Raw genomic sequence first — 13,178 nt, forward strand, 5'->3', positions numbered from 1 at the left:
TCTATTCAAAAGTAGTGCACTACATAGGGAATAGGGTGCCATTTGGGACACAGACTCAGAAAAGCTGGGAGCCTGTTGTTCAGAAATACATTCATCCAATTGGATCAATTAGATTAGAGCTAATCATGTTATTGTAGGGTAATAACCACAAAGTTAGCGAATAGCCACAGCATTGAAGGTTATTCAACAGGGCCCCATGCCTCTTGTATGTAAGAGGACAGTCCTGATCTAGTATTAAAGGGTTTCTCCATCCATAGTTCCCTAGACACATTGTCTACATTGAATTTCACTCCTGAGGAGTATTTTTCTTCCCAGTATCAACTGGGCCTAATATACAAGGTCAAAACAAATTCCTTCCTATTGTAATATTCTGTTCAGAAGGTATTTTGATGTCTGGTGTCCTGATCCCAGTGTGTACATAGCCTACAGTAACCATCTCTCGAGTGGCGCAGTGGTCTAAGGCACTGCATCGCAGTGCTAGCTGTGCCACTAGAGATCCTGGTTCAAATCCTGGCTCTGTCATAGCCGGCCGCGACCGGGAGACCCATGGGGCGGCGCACAATTGGCCCAGGGTAGGGGAGGGAATGGCCGGCAGGGATGTAGCTCAGTTGGTAGAGCATGGCGTTTGCAACGCCAGGGTTGTGGGTTCGATTCCCACGGGGGGCCAGTATGAAAAATAAAATAAAAATAATGTATGCGCTCACTAACTGTAAGTCGCTCTGGATAAGAGCGTCTGCTAAATTACTAAAATGTAATGATTAACCTGACAGCAGGGTTTCCCTACTCGTTCCCTGGGTGCACGATTTGTTTTTTTGCCCTAACACTACACAGCTGATTCAAATAATCAACTCATCATCAAGCTTTGATTATTTGAATCAGCTGTGTAGTGATAGGGCAAAAACCAAAATGTGCACCCAGGGGGGGCCACTAGGCTACTATTTCACAGCTAAGACTCAACAACCCTGATGTAATCAATCAATCAATCAATCAATTTTATTTTATATAGCCCTTCTTACATCAGCTAATATCTCGAAGTGCTGTACAGAAACCCAACCTAAAACCCCAAACAGCTAGTAATGCAGGTGTAGAAGCACGGTGGCTAGGAAAAACTCCCTAGAAAGGCGAAAACCTAGGAAGAAACCTAGAGAGGAACCAGGCTATGAGGGGTGGCCAGTCCTCTTCTGGCTGTGCCGGGTGGAGATTATAACAGAACCATGCCAAGATGTTCAAAAATGTTCATAAGTGACAAGCATGGTCAAATAATAATCAGGAATAAATCTCAGTTGGCTTTTCATAGCCGATCATTAAGAGTTTGAAAACAGCAGGTCTGGGACAGGTAGGGGTTCCATAACCGCAGGCAGAACAGTTTAAACTGGAATAGCAGCAAGGCCAGGCGGACTGGGGACAGCAAGGAGTCACCACGGCCGGTAGTCCCGACGTATGGTCCTAGGGCTCAGGTCTCTCAGTTGGCTTTTCATAGCCGATCATTAAGAGTTGAAAACAGCAGGTCTGGGACAGGTAGGGGTTTCGTAGCCGCAGGCAGAACAGTTGAAACTGGAATAGCAGCAAGGCCAGGCGGACTGGGGACAGCAAGGTGTCATCATGCCCGGTAGTCCTGACGTATGGTCCTAGGGCTCAGGTTCTCAGAGAGAAAGAGAGAACGAGAGAATTAGAGAGAGCATACTTAAATTCACACAGGACACTGGATAAGACAGGAGAAGTACTCCAGGTATAACCAACTAACCCCAGCCCCCCGACACATAAACTACTGCAGCATAAATACTGGAGGCTGAGACAGGAGCGGTCCGGAGACACTGTATACACATGTAATGAAGTTGTTTGGTGTGAACCCAGAGTTTCCCCTTCACTTCAGCAAGGATCTAAGATGGAGGGGGTTGTGGTCTGGGTCAGTAATACCAAATCAGCAATGCGAAGTGTGCTCACTGCTCGCTCACTCACTCACTCACTCACTCATGCGCCGAGTGGTTCGTTGGCATCTAACCATTCATTAAACGGGGACAGCAATGCTCTTAGCACCTCTCTGTCACTAATTCGATGAGCTCTTTCTGTTAGCCGGTAACAGGCACTTAGCAACCGATGTTTAAGGTAGCTACAAAACACAGGGTTGCCATGACAACAGGAAATGAGGTGCTTGGAGCATGCTGGGTAATTTGTCCCTGGTGAAAGTAATGCACAACATACTTAGTCTTACTTTCTGTCATGGAGATATGTGTTGTCAAGGATACCATAAATCTCTTTAATTAAATGTAATGCTTGTATTGCCCATACTTGGCAAAGTTTAAAGGTCATTATTATACTGTAGATACAAAAATGAGACCTACAAGAGCTCTTAAATGTCTTTAAAGGTCTTTATAGATTTGTGGCGTCAAAAAACCACTCTCATATAACTTCCTAATCCATGTCCCATTATGCTAAATCATACCTAGTGTGTGTCCCAAATGCTGCCCTATTCCCTATATAGTGCACTACCTTGTGCTATTTAGGACTCATCCATAGAATCACTGCTACTCATTGCACAGGACCAGTCTCTAGTCGTCTGTGTTCATGTGTTAGCTGTGTGTCTCAGTGACAGAGAGACTGTGGGTTGCGTCCCAAATGGCACCCTATTCTCTGTGGACTACTTTTGACCAGGGCTCATAGGGTGCCATTTGGGACACTATATGATGTGTTTGAATCAGGCGTAAACTGCTCTTCTCTCTGCTCTTCAGGATGACAAGGACCTGGTCCATGAGTTTGTGGTGTCTGAAGGACTGACATGTCTAATCAAGGTTGGGGCTGAAGCGGACCAGAACTACCAGAATTACATCCTCAGAGGTATGTACAGACCAGTAGTAACTCACACATACACATACACACACACACACACACACACACACACACACACACACACACACACACACAAACACACACACACATACGGGGCTGTAGTGGAGCAGGTTGAGAGCTTCAAGTTCCTTGGTGTCCACATCACCAACAAACTAACATGGTCCAAACACACCAAGACAGTCGTGAAGAGGGCACGACAAATCCTATTCCCCCTAAGGAGACCTCAAAAGGGTCTACAGCTGCACCATCGAGAGCATCCTGACTGATTGCATCACTGCCTTGTATGGCAACTGCTCGGCCTCCAACCGCAAGGCACTACAGAGGGTAGTGCGTACGGCCCAGTACATCACCTGCCATCCAGGACCTCTAAACCAGGCGGTGTCAGAGGAAGGCCCTAAAAATTGTCAAAGACTCCAGCCACCCTAGTCATAGACTGTTCTCTCTGCTACCGCACGGCAACCTACATGTACATATTACCTTAATTACCTCGACTAACCGGTGCCCCCACACATTGAGTCGGTACTGGTACCCCCTGTATATAGCCTCGCTATTGTTATTTTTACTGCTGCTCTTTAATTATTTGTTACTTTTATTTTGTATTATTTTATATTCTATTTTTTTGTGATTTTTTGGGGTATTCTTTCTTAAAACTGCATTGTTGGTTAAGGGCTTGTAAGTAAGCATTTCACTGTAAGGTCTACACCTGTTGTATTCGGCACATGTGAAAAATACAATTTGATTTGATTTGACACGCACAGTCTCCTATCCCTGTCCCCCACCCACCCATCTCTGTACAACACATGACTACATGGCAATCCAAAATATATATTTGTTTTATTGTCACATAAACCAGATACTGTAGGTGCAGTGAAATGTGTTGGTTTTAAAGGGTCAGCTATAGTGGTATGGCGCCCTGGGAGCAGATTAGGGTTAAGTGCCTTGCTCAAGGATAGTATCAATCAGAGATGGTATTAATCAGAGATGGTATCAATCAGGATGGTACCAATCAACACATTGACACTTTGGGTTAGGCCAGTCTCCATAAACCTACCCAGGACCACCACATGTGTTTACATTCTTCATTTAAATTAATGGTTTGGCTTGGTGGTGACACACACACACAGATACACACACACACACACACGCATGCACACGCACACAGCAGTCTTGTACAGCTAACCTTGTGGGGACACACAATTCAGTCCCATTCAAAATCCTATTTTCCCTAACCCCTAACCCTAACCCGTACTCTTACCCTTACCCTAACCTTAACCCTAACCCTAATCTTTACCAAAAAACCTAACCTTAACCCTAACACTAAACCTAACCCTAGCGCCTAACCCTAACCCTAACCCTAAAACTAACCCTAGCGCCTAACCCTAACCCTTAACGTAATTCTAACCCTAACGCTAATTCTAACCTTAACCCTAAACCCCCTAGAAACAGCATTTGACCTCGTGGTGACTAACAAAATGTCCCCAGTTGGACACATTTTTGTTTGTTTACTATTCTTGTGGGGACACACACACACACACAAACAACTGTAAATGTATGTCATGGTTAATATGGGGGAAGGAAATTAGACCAATAAGGAATCTGGATATTAATGTATCTGTCCTTTGTCTGTGGAGGTCAAAGGTTGACCATGTTAAAGTGTGTGTGTGTGCGTGCGTGCGTATGTGTGCAGTCAGGTCTAGCTGTGTTTAGAGGTTAGGTAGTGATGGTAGGGGAACTGGGAGGGGTCAACACACCCACCTACAAGGTCACAGACACTATTTAACAGGCGGCTCTGTTGCTACGGGGCAGGTCACACATTCTTAAGCTCCCAATAAAAGTCCTGGCAGGATGTTGCAGTTCATAAAACTAATTTCCCTCTCTCTCTCTGTCTCTCCATCTTTCGCTCTCTCTCTCTCCCTCTCTCTCGCTCTCTCACTCTCCTTCTTCAGCCTCTCTCTCTCTCTCTCTCTCTCTCTCCTTCTTCAGCCTCTCTCTCTCTCTCTCTCTCTCTCTCTCTCTCTCTCTCTCTCTCGCTCTCTTTGGAATAAAATAAGTTTTGTCGCTTTATTGATGATTAAGTCAGAGAGACTTTATTAACGACTTTGGGCCGTGATACAGGCTTGGAACTGAAACGATGTCTGAAGAAGACTGATGCTTCAATTAATTTTGGGTTACATAGCCCAGACACCTCTTTGACTTTGGTATTCATTTATTACATTTAGCTTAAACAAGAGTCATATCTCACTGTAAACGACCTTCATTATCTGGTATGGTTCACATGTTAGGCCTAAATCACATCATGGTCTCCACATGTTGATTAAATTAAGTTAAACATTATCCAACGTGTTTCCTCTGTCTGTTGGACTTGTTACTTCCTGACCTGTTTGAATCAGAATAAATCAAAGGGGTCAGAGAGGATGACTGTGACACAACTCTGATATAACCCTTCTGGGCTGGCTGTCAGTGTGGCCTACAACCCCTCATTGACCTCATTGTATGGTTAGGGATTTGACCTCTAACCCCAGCATCTCCCTTTTTAACTTGGTCTCTGAGTCAGACAGATAAATCACTCGCTGTTGCCTCTCAATGTACAAACAAGCCACAGAGAGAGGGGGATAAGGAGAGATTGAGAGAAATGCTGAGAAAGAGAGAGAGAGAGAGAGAGGCAGGGAAAGAGAGGGGGGTGAGAGAGGGAGAGAGAGAGGCAGGGAAATAGAGAGTGGTGAGAGAGAGGCAGGGAAAGAGAGAGGGGTGAGAGAGGGAGAGAGGGAGGCCGGGAAAGAGAGAGGGGTGAGAGAGGGAGAGAGGGAGGCCGGGAAAGAGAGAGGGGTGAGAAAGGGAGAGAGAGAGAAGACAAGACTCTTAGGAACCTAAAAGTCCACCACATTAAAGAGCTATAGTTGTCGCTGTACTCTGAGTTAGGAGGCCACTTCATGAATTCATCCACTTCTTTTTCCCTCTCCTTTGTACCCCCTTCCTTTTCTCCACCACTCTGTTTCTCTGGGGTTCTGTTTATTTATCCCTTCATCTGTAGCTGCCCCGCCCTGTCTCTTCCCTTCCCACATGTCTTCCCTCGTTACCATGACAACTATTGCTCGCCCGATCCGAAAGCCCCTTTAACCTGCTTCAACTCCTGACCTTTAACCTGCTTCAACTCCTGACCTATTTTCTCATGACCAGCTGAGGAAATGTAGGGTGTAGATCATTTTCCCTCTCCAGAGCACATCTTGCTTCAACTCAAGGTCAGAGCAGCCAATTTCAAACTTATAGTGTATTTGAGGTTTTAAAAGGCTTCTGAAGTTTGTAATTTCCACATTGAAATTTCAGACTTGATTTTATGAAAAATACATCAACCCCTTCAAAAATGTCCATGAATTATACTCCACATAATAATTGCCATTTCCTGTTGCTGCAGGATGATCTTTTACCAACGGAGCAACAGAGCTGAGGGAGCTGAGTGTTTGTTGATGAAAAAGCAGCAGCCAGGTAGTCACACATGTAGCTACACCACTACACCCACATCACAGAAACAACAGGTTCCCAGTAGGGGATAAGACCAAAAGTATGTGGAACATTGCAGTCACTGTAACCAGTAGATATTTCACTCCTCACTCTTCAATTGTATGCTACCCCTCATCACCTTCAACCCTCCCCCCTCTCTCTCTGTTCTTTATTTCACTCCGTCCCTCTCCTCCTTCCCTGCGGCCAGTTAACAGTCCCTGTGTTGATGTGGTGAGGGTGTCGTTCGGTCCAGCACCGGGCCAGGCCCCTCTGTGTAACGGGCCCCTCACACCTGGCTTCCATGCAGCACTGAGGTTGATTGACTCCAGGGCGGCCCTGCTTTTCTCAGGCCCAGGGGACGGGGGGAGAGCTGGCTAGCGTTCTCTTTATGACCCTATCAGTGTGAACCGTGGACGGGACTGCGGTCACCTTTGCAGAGGATACTGGGTCATCTGGTCCCCAGCACACTAACCGTAGTCCTTACTCGCTCTCGCTGCACACACAAACACACACACATGCACGCACACATACACACACACACACACACACCCTAACTCTAACCCTAACTCAGCCATGGCCCCGGACATACTACAAGAGCACTGTGTGAGAGGTGGGGGGGGGGGGGTGGGGGGGGGGCAAAATGGTGGGAAATATATTGGAAAGACACCAAAAGACAACAAAAATATTATGTACACACTATTCATATACTGTATACATATTCATATTGTTATATACAGTACAGTACAGTAAACTAGTGTTAGTTTAAGTTTACCAGTGCTTTTCCCCAAGACTAGTTAGACACATTCTTTGTTCGTCATGCAAAGCCTTGGGCTTTGAGTACATACAGCATAGTTACAGAATAGTTGTGTTTCTTGGAGAGGACTTTTGTTGAACTTCTGAACGTATAGGAACATTCCTCACACACCTGTCATAGCAGCTGCAATCCTGGCTAGAGTGTTTATGAATAATTTAAACACCTTCTATACATTTATTAATCCCTGTGAGGTAAACCTCATGCATCCTTCCCTGCATGCAACCTACATACCACACCTCGGTTCAAATAGTGTTTGTTTTCTTTAAAATACTTTATCTGTGCTTTATTGAGCTTGCCTGGTGCAATGAACCCTGTTGAATACTCCCAAAAGTGCAAGCCCCACCCATCTGGCACTCTCGGCAGGCTAAATTAAACACTAAAAGTATTTGAAAGAAAACAAATACTATTTGAACCCAGCTATGTAGATTACAGTGCATACTGTAGCTGTCTGACAGGTGTAAATGTAATGCTTACGCAGACAGAGGGGAGTTATGTTGTACTCTGTCCAGAAGTATCAGCATATCAAATACGTTAAGCCCCACAATTCATTACGAGTTCGGTTTTTCTCCCTCTCTCTCTCTCTCTCTCTCTCTCTCTCTCTCTCTCTCTCTCACCCTCCACCTCGCTCCCTCTCTGTCTGTTGGCTGTGGAGGACCGTAGAACGCTGCTACCATTGTGAGATCTCCTGCTTTTAATGACACGCCTGTTAGAGTCTAGCCATAAGTTAAAGCACCCTGACTTCCTCAATGCAGGGGGAGCTCAGCACAGAGAGAGAGAGGGGATGTCTCAAAGGGCACCATATTACTTATGTGCCCTGGTCGAAAGTAGTGTACTATCTAGGGGATAGGGTGTCATTTGGGACGCACCCAGGGAGATGGGCTCTAGTCGAGTGTTTTATAGCCTCTTAAATTGTCTGAGACCTGGAACACTGCTCCCAGTACATCCCTTAATCTGGGATTTTATTGTCACACAGGACAGCAGTCATTCAGTCCTCACACCATGGGTTGGAGTTCTACATATTGTATTATGGAATGACCAGTCTTCAGCATAGCATAGCATAGCATACCATACCATACCATACCATATACCATAGCATAGCAAAGCATAGCATAACAAAGCATATGATGTCATGCCATAGCATACCATACATACCAAGTTTAGTATAATTATCAGCATATATCTTGTCATCATGTAGAGGCCTTTTCATCAGCTTCTGTAATACTTCCACCTGTGTTAATATGACCACTCTGTAATGTTAATGTGACCACTCTGTAATGTTAATGTGACCACTCTGTAATGTTAATGTAACCGCTCTGTAATGTTAATGTGACCACTCTGTAATAATAATGTGACCATTATGTAATGTTAATGTGACCACTCGGTAATGTTAATGTAACCACTCTGTAATGTTAATGTGACCAATCTGTAATGTGACCACTCTGTAATGTTAATGTGACCACTCTGTAACATGACCACTCTGTAATGTGAATGTAACCACTCTGTAATGTGAATGTGACCACTCTGTAATGTTAATGTGACCACTCTGTAATGTTAATGTAACCGCTCTGTAATGTGAATGTGACCACTCTGTAATGTTAATGTAACCACTCTGTAACATGACCACTCTGTAATGTTAATGTAACCACTCTGTAATGTTAATATGACCACTCTGTAATGTTAATGTGACCACTCTGTAATGTTAATGTGACCACTCGGTAATGTTAATATGACCACTCTGTAATGTTAATGTGACCACTCGGTAATGTTAATGTGACCACTCTGTAATGTTAATGTAACCGCTCTGTAATGTTAATGTACCCACTCTGTAATAATAATGTGACCATTATGTAATGTTAATGTAACCACTCTGTAATGTTAATGTGACCACTCTGTAATGTTAATATGACCACTCTGTAATGTTAATGTAACCACTCTGTAATGTTAATATGACCACTCTGTAATGTTAATGTGACCACTCTGTAATGTTAATGTGACCACTCTGTAATGTTAATGTGACCACTCTGTAATGTTAATGTGACCATTATGTAATGTTAATATGACCACTCTGTAATGTTAATATGACCACTCTGTAATGTTAATGTCACCATTCTGTAATGTTAATATGACCACTCTGTAATGTTAATATGACCACTCTGTAATGTTAATATGACCACTCTGTAATGTTAATGTCACCATTCTGTAATGTTAATATGACCACTCTGTAATGTTAATGTGACCACTCGGTAATGTTAATGTAACCACTCTGTAATGTGACCGCTCTGTAATGTTAATATGACCACTCTGTAATGTTAATGTGACCACTCTGTAACATGACCACTCTGTAATATTAATGTAACCACTCTGTAATGTTAATATGACCACTCTGTAATGTTAATGTGACCACCCCTGTAATGTTAATATGACCACTCTGTAATGTTAATGTGACCACCCCTGTAATGTTATTGTGACCACTCTGTAATGTTAATATGACCACTCTGTAATGTTAATGTCACCATTCTGTAATGTTAATATGACCACTCTGTAATGTTAATGTGACCACTCTGTAATGTTAATGTGACCGCTCTGTAATGTGACCGCTCTGTAATGTTAATATGACCACTCTGTAATGTTAATGTCACCATTCTGTAATGTTAACATGACCACTCTGTAATGTTAATGTATCCACTCTGTAATGTTAATGTGACCCCTCTGTAATGTTAATGTGACCACTCTGTAATGTTAATGTGACCACTCTGTAATGTTAATGTGACCGCTCTGTAATGTTAATGTGACCACTCTGTAATGTTAATGTAACCACTCTGTAACATGACCACTCTGTAATGTTAATGTGACCACTCTGTAATGTTAATGTGACCACTCTGTAATGTTAATGTAACCACTCTGTAACATGACCACTCTGTAATGTTAATGTGACCACTCTGTAATGTTAATGTGACCACTCTGTAACATGACCACTCTGTGATGTTAATGTGACCACTCTGTAATGTTAATGTGACCACTCTGTAATGTTAATATGACCACTCTGTAATGTTAATATGACCACTCTGTAATGTAACCACTCTGTAATGTTAATGTGACCACTCTGTAATGTTAATATGTTAATGTTACCACTCTGTAATGTGACCACTGGCCTAATATACCCTGACATACAGAAACAGTTTTCTGAAATACTTCAAATGCTGGTGCAGCCCTACTGCTTCCCTCCCCCTGGTTTGTGCAGCAGATTGGCTATACTGCTCTGTAAGGGTGTGTCCCAAATAGCACCCTATTCTCTTTATAGGGCACTACTTTTTGACCAGGGTCCATAGGGCTATATACACTCTATAGGGCTCTGGTCAGAAGTAGTGCACTATAAAGGGAATGGGGTGCCATTTGGGACGCATCCTAAGTGAAAGGCCATGCGTGGATGGGGTAACGGTAGTGTTAGCGATCCCGGTTGGAAACAGTGTGTATTGTTCTGTCTGGCTGTGTTATAGGCTGTCTGTCCTAGAGGAGGGAGACCCCTACTGTGCCCCGTCGGATAGATAAATATTTCCATACTGTATTGACCTGACTAAGTGTGTGTTTGTGTTTGTGTGTGTGTGTATGTGTGTGAGTGTGTGTGTGTGCATGCGTGTTATCATGTAAGACAGTATTGCAGGAGAATATGATTCACTGAAAGCCCACTTCAGTTGAAAAGCTCCCACAATGCCTTGGGGCTTCAGGAAATGTGAAAGGGGAGACCTTAGAATTGGACAGGAGGGAGACTGCACACACACACACACACACACACACACACACACACACACCATGTGGTTTCTCTGAAAGGGTGGACGGGAGCGAGAGAGAGGGGTTTTCTGGATCTGCGGCCCAGATCCCAGATTCCGTCCTGTGTTTCGAGCCAGGAGGGTATCACCTGGAATGTCACTGGAGCACCAACTGAATCCCAAACTACAAGTCTGTGTCCCAAATGGCACCCTATTCCCTTTATAGTGCCCTACAGTTGACCCTACATTTGACCAGGGCCATGATCAAAAGTAGTGCACTATAAATGGAATTGGGTGCCATTTGGGACGCATCCTGAAACTCCAAGTGGAGTCCTGGTTTATAATGAGCTCCCATGGGAATGGCACGGCCTGGCTGTGTTCATACTGCATAGTTTCCAGTCTGTCTCCTACAGCTCTCATGGCCTTACAGTACACTACCACTGCATACTCCTGTTACCACAGTCTCTGTGTGAACACTCTTTCCTGCTCTTTCCATGATGTAGACTGACCAGGTGAATCCAGGTGAAAGCTATGATCCCTTATTGATGTCACCTGTTAAATCCACTTCAATCAGTGTAGATGAAGGGGAGGAGACAGGTTAAAGAATACCTTTTAAGCCTTGAGACAATTGAGACATGGATTGTGTATGTGTGCCATTCAGAGGGTGAATGGTCAAGACAAAATATTTAAGTGCCTGTGGTAGTAGATGCCAGGTGCACCGGTTTGAGTGTGTCAAGAACTGCAGCGCTGCTGGGTTTTTCACGCTCAACAGTTTCCTGTGTGTATCAAGAATGGTCCACCACCCAATCTAGCCTACTTGACACAATTGTGGGAAGCATTGGAGTCAACATTGTAGAATCCATGCCCTGGGCAAAGGGGGGGGGGACCACCACGACCTACTTGACTTCAACCACGGCCTCTGTGTGAAGTCAGTTCACTAGACATAGCTGTGCCCCCGCAGCTGTAGAACGAATGAGGCTCAGAGAACCACACGTTGATGGTAGCGCGCTATCCTATCCCCCAATCACAAAATGACTTTCCTCCTGGAAAATGTACAGGTAAGAACTACCAATTAATTTAACAATGGCAGTTCAGAATGACTGAAACTTTACCTAGAATCTTGAACTAGAATACAGAATCCAAACTCTATGCAGTGCTGTTAGTGTTAAGCTGGTGTTCCAATGTTTGTTTGGTCCTGAGAGATTTTGGGGGCTGTGTATGAATTAAAGCGGCATAGCGGGCTGTCTAGCTCCCACCTATCCTTTCTTTGGAGTGGTGGATGCATCTCTTTATTGTAATCCTTTTTTGAATATTCAATGAGGGTTCTTGACGTCAACCGCCTGTATTCAATGGAGAGAGATGCTATGCTACTAGCCTCATGCCATGAATATGCATAGCCATCACGAGACAACTCCGATATAAAGTGTTTTTTCTCAAAGTTGCTGGAATGTCATCTGTCCTACGTATACCAGTACACTCATAACAACTTGAGCATTAGAAAACTTCTATTTGATCAAATAAATCTCACGTAGCAAATAAGCCATAAATGTTTTTGTTGACCAAATTCGACAGTCTCTCATTGACCTCCATACAAAAACCAATTTTTGTGGTGGGAGAAACCATTAAAAAACGCCACCTGCTAGAGGGAGACAGATTTTCCACCGAGTTGGGCCTCTCTTCCTCTCTGACTACAGTCTCCTCCACCTCTCCCTTTCTCAGGTCCCAGCACTCCCTTCCCCTCAACCCCACACACCAGCAGACAACCAGCATCTGAACCCAATTCAACCCCACCTGGCTGCTGGCCTATATATTCTGACTGCTAAAATGTTATTTTATTGTGTTACTATTTTCTTTTTATCTATTTGTTACTTTTCTAACTTTTTAACTGCATTGTTGGGTAAGGGCTCGTTAAGTAAGCATTTCACGGGAAAGTCTACAATTGTTGTATTCGGTACATGTGGCAAATAAAATTTGATTTGATTTGCTACTATCGCTCACAGCACAAGGCCAGGACAATGTTTTCAACCCCTAGTGTGATTTCAGTAAACCAAGGGGCTGCTGCAGACTAGTTTATTGAATGTCTTCCATACAGTATGTAGACACATTTTGACAGCTGATCATAGAATCTGAACTAATCATACTTAGAGAAAGATGTTTCACTGTTTATTTTGATATCATGTAGATTTTTTCGCCCCTCACGTCAGATAGTCTCTCACTTTAGTGTTTTTGTGATTCATGAAGGGGAAAACAAC

At 43.8% G+C, this 13,178-nt stretch overlaps 1 protein-coding gene across 1 annotated transcript in view; it reads left to right on the forward strand.

Annotated features, from left to right (window-relative positions):
• The window catches only part of LOC311107476 (FH1/FH2 domain-containing protein 3-like), a gene marked incomplete at its 3' end in the record, with an annotated part of 171,805 nt that overhangs the window by 102,892 nt on the left and 55,735 nt on the right, over positions 1 to 13,178 (forward strand). Inside the window, exon 5 of the mRNA XM_084149972.1 lies at positions 2,730 to 2,835. Coding sequence (XP_084006098.1) covers positions 2,730 to 2,835 — 106 coding nt within the window. The remainder of the gene's footprint in view (positions 1 to 2,729; positions 2,836 to 13,178) is intronic.

The sequence above is a fragment of the Coregonus lavaretus genome (genome assembly GCF_964263955.1).
Source record: "Coregonus lavaretus genome assembly, chromosome: 3".
In the NCBI taxonomy this organism is placed as follows: Eukaryota; Metazoa; Chordata; class Actinopteri; order Salmoniformes; family Salmonidae; genus Coregonus; species Coregonus lavaretus.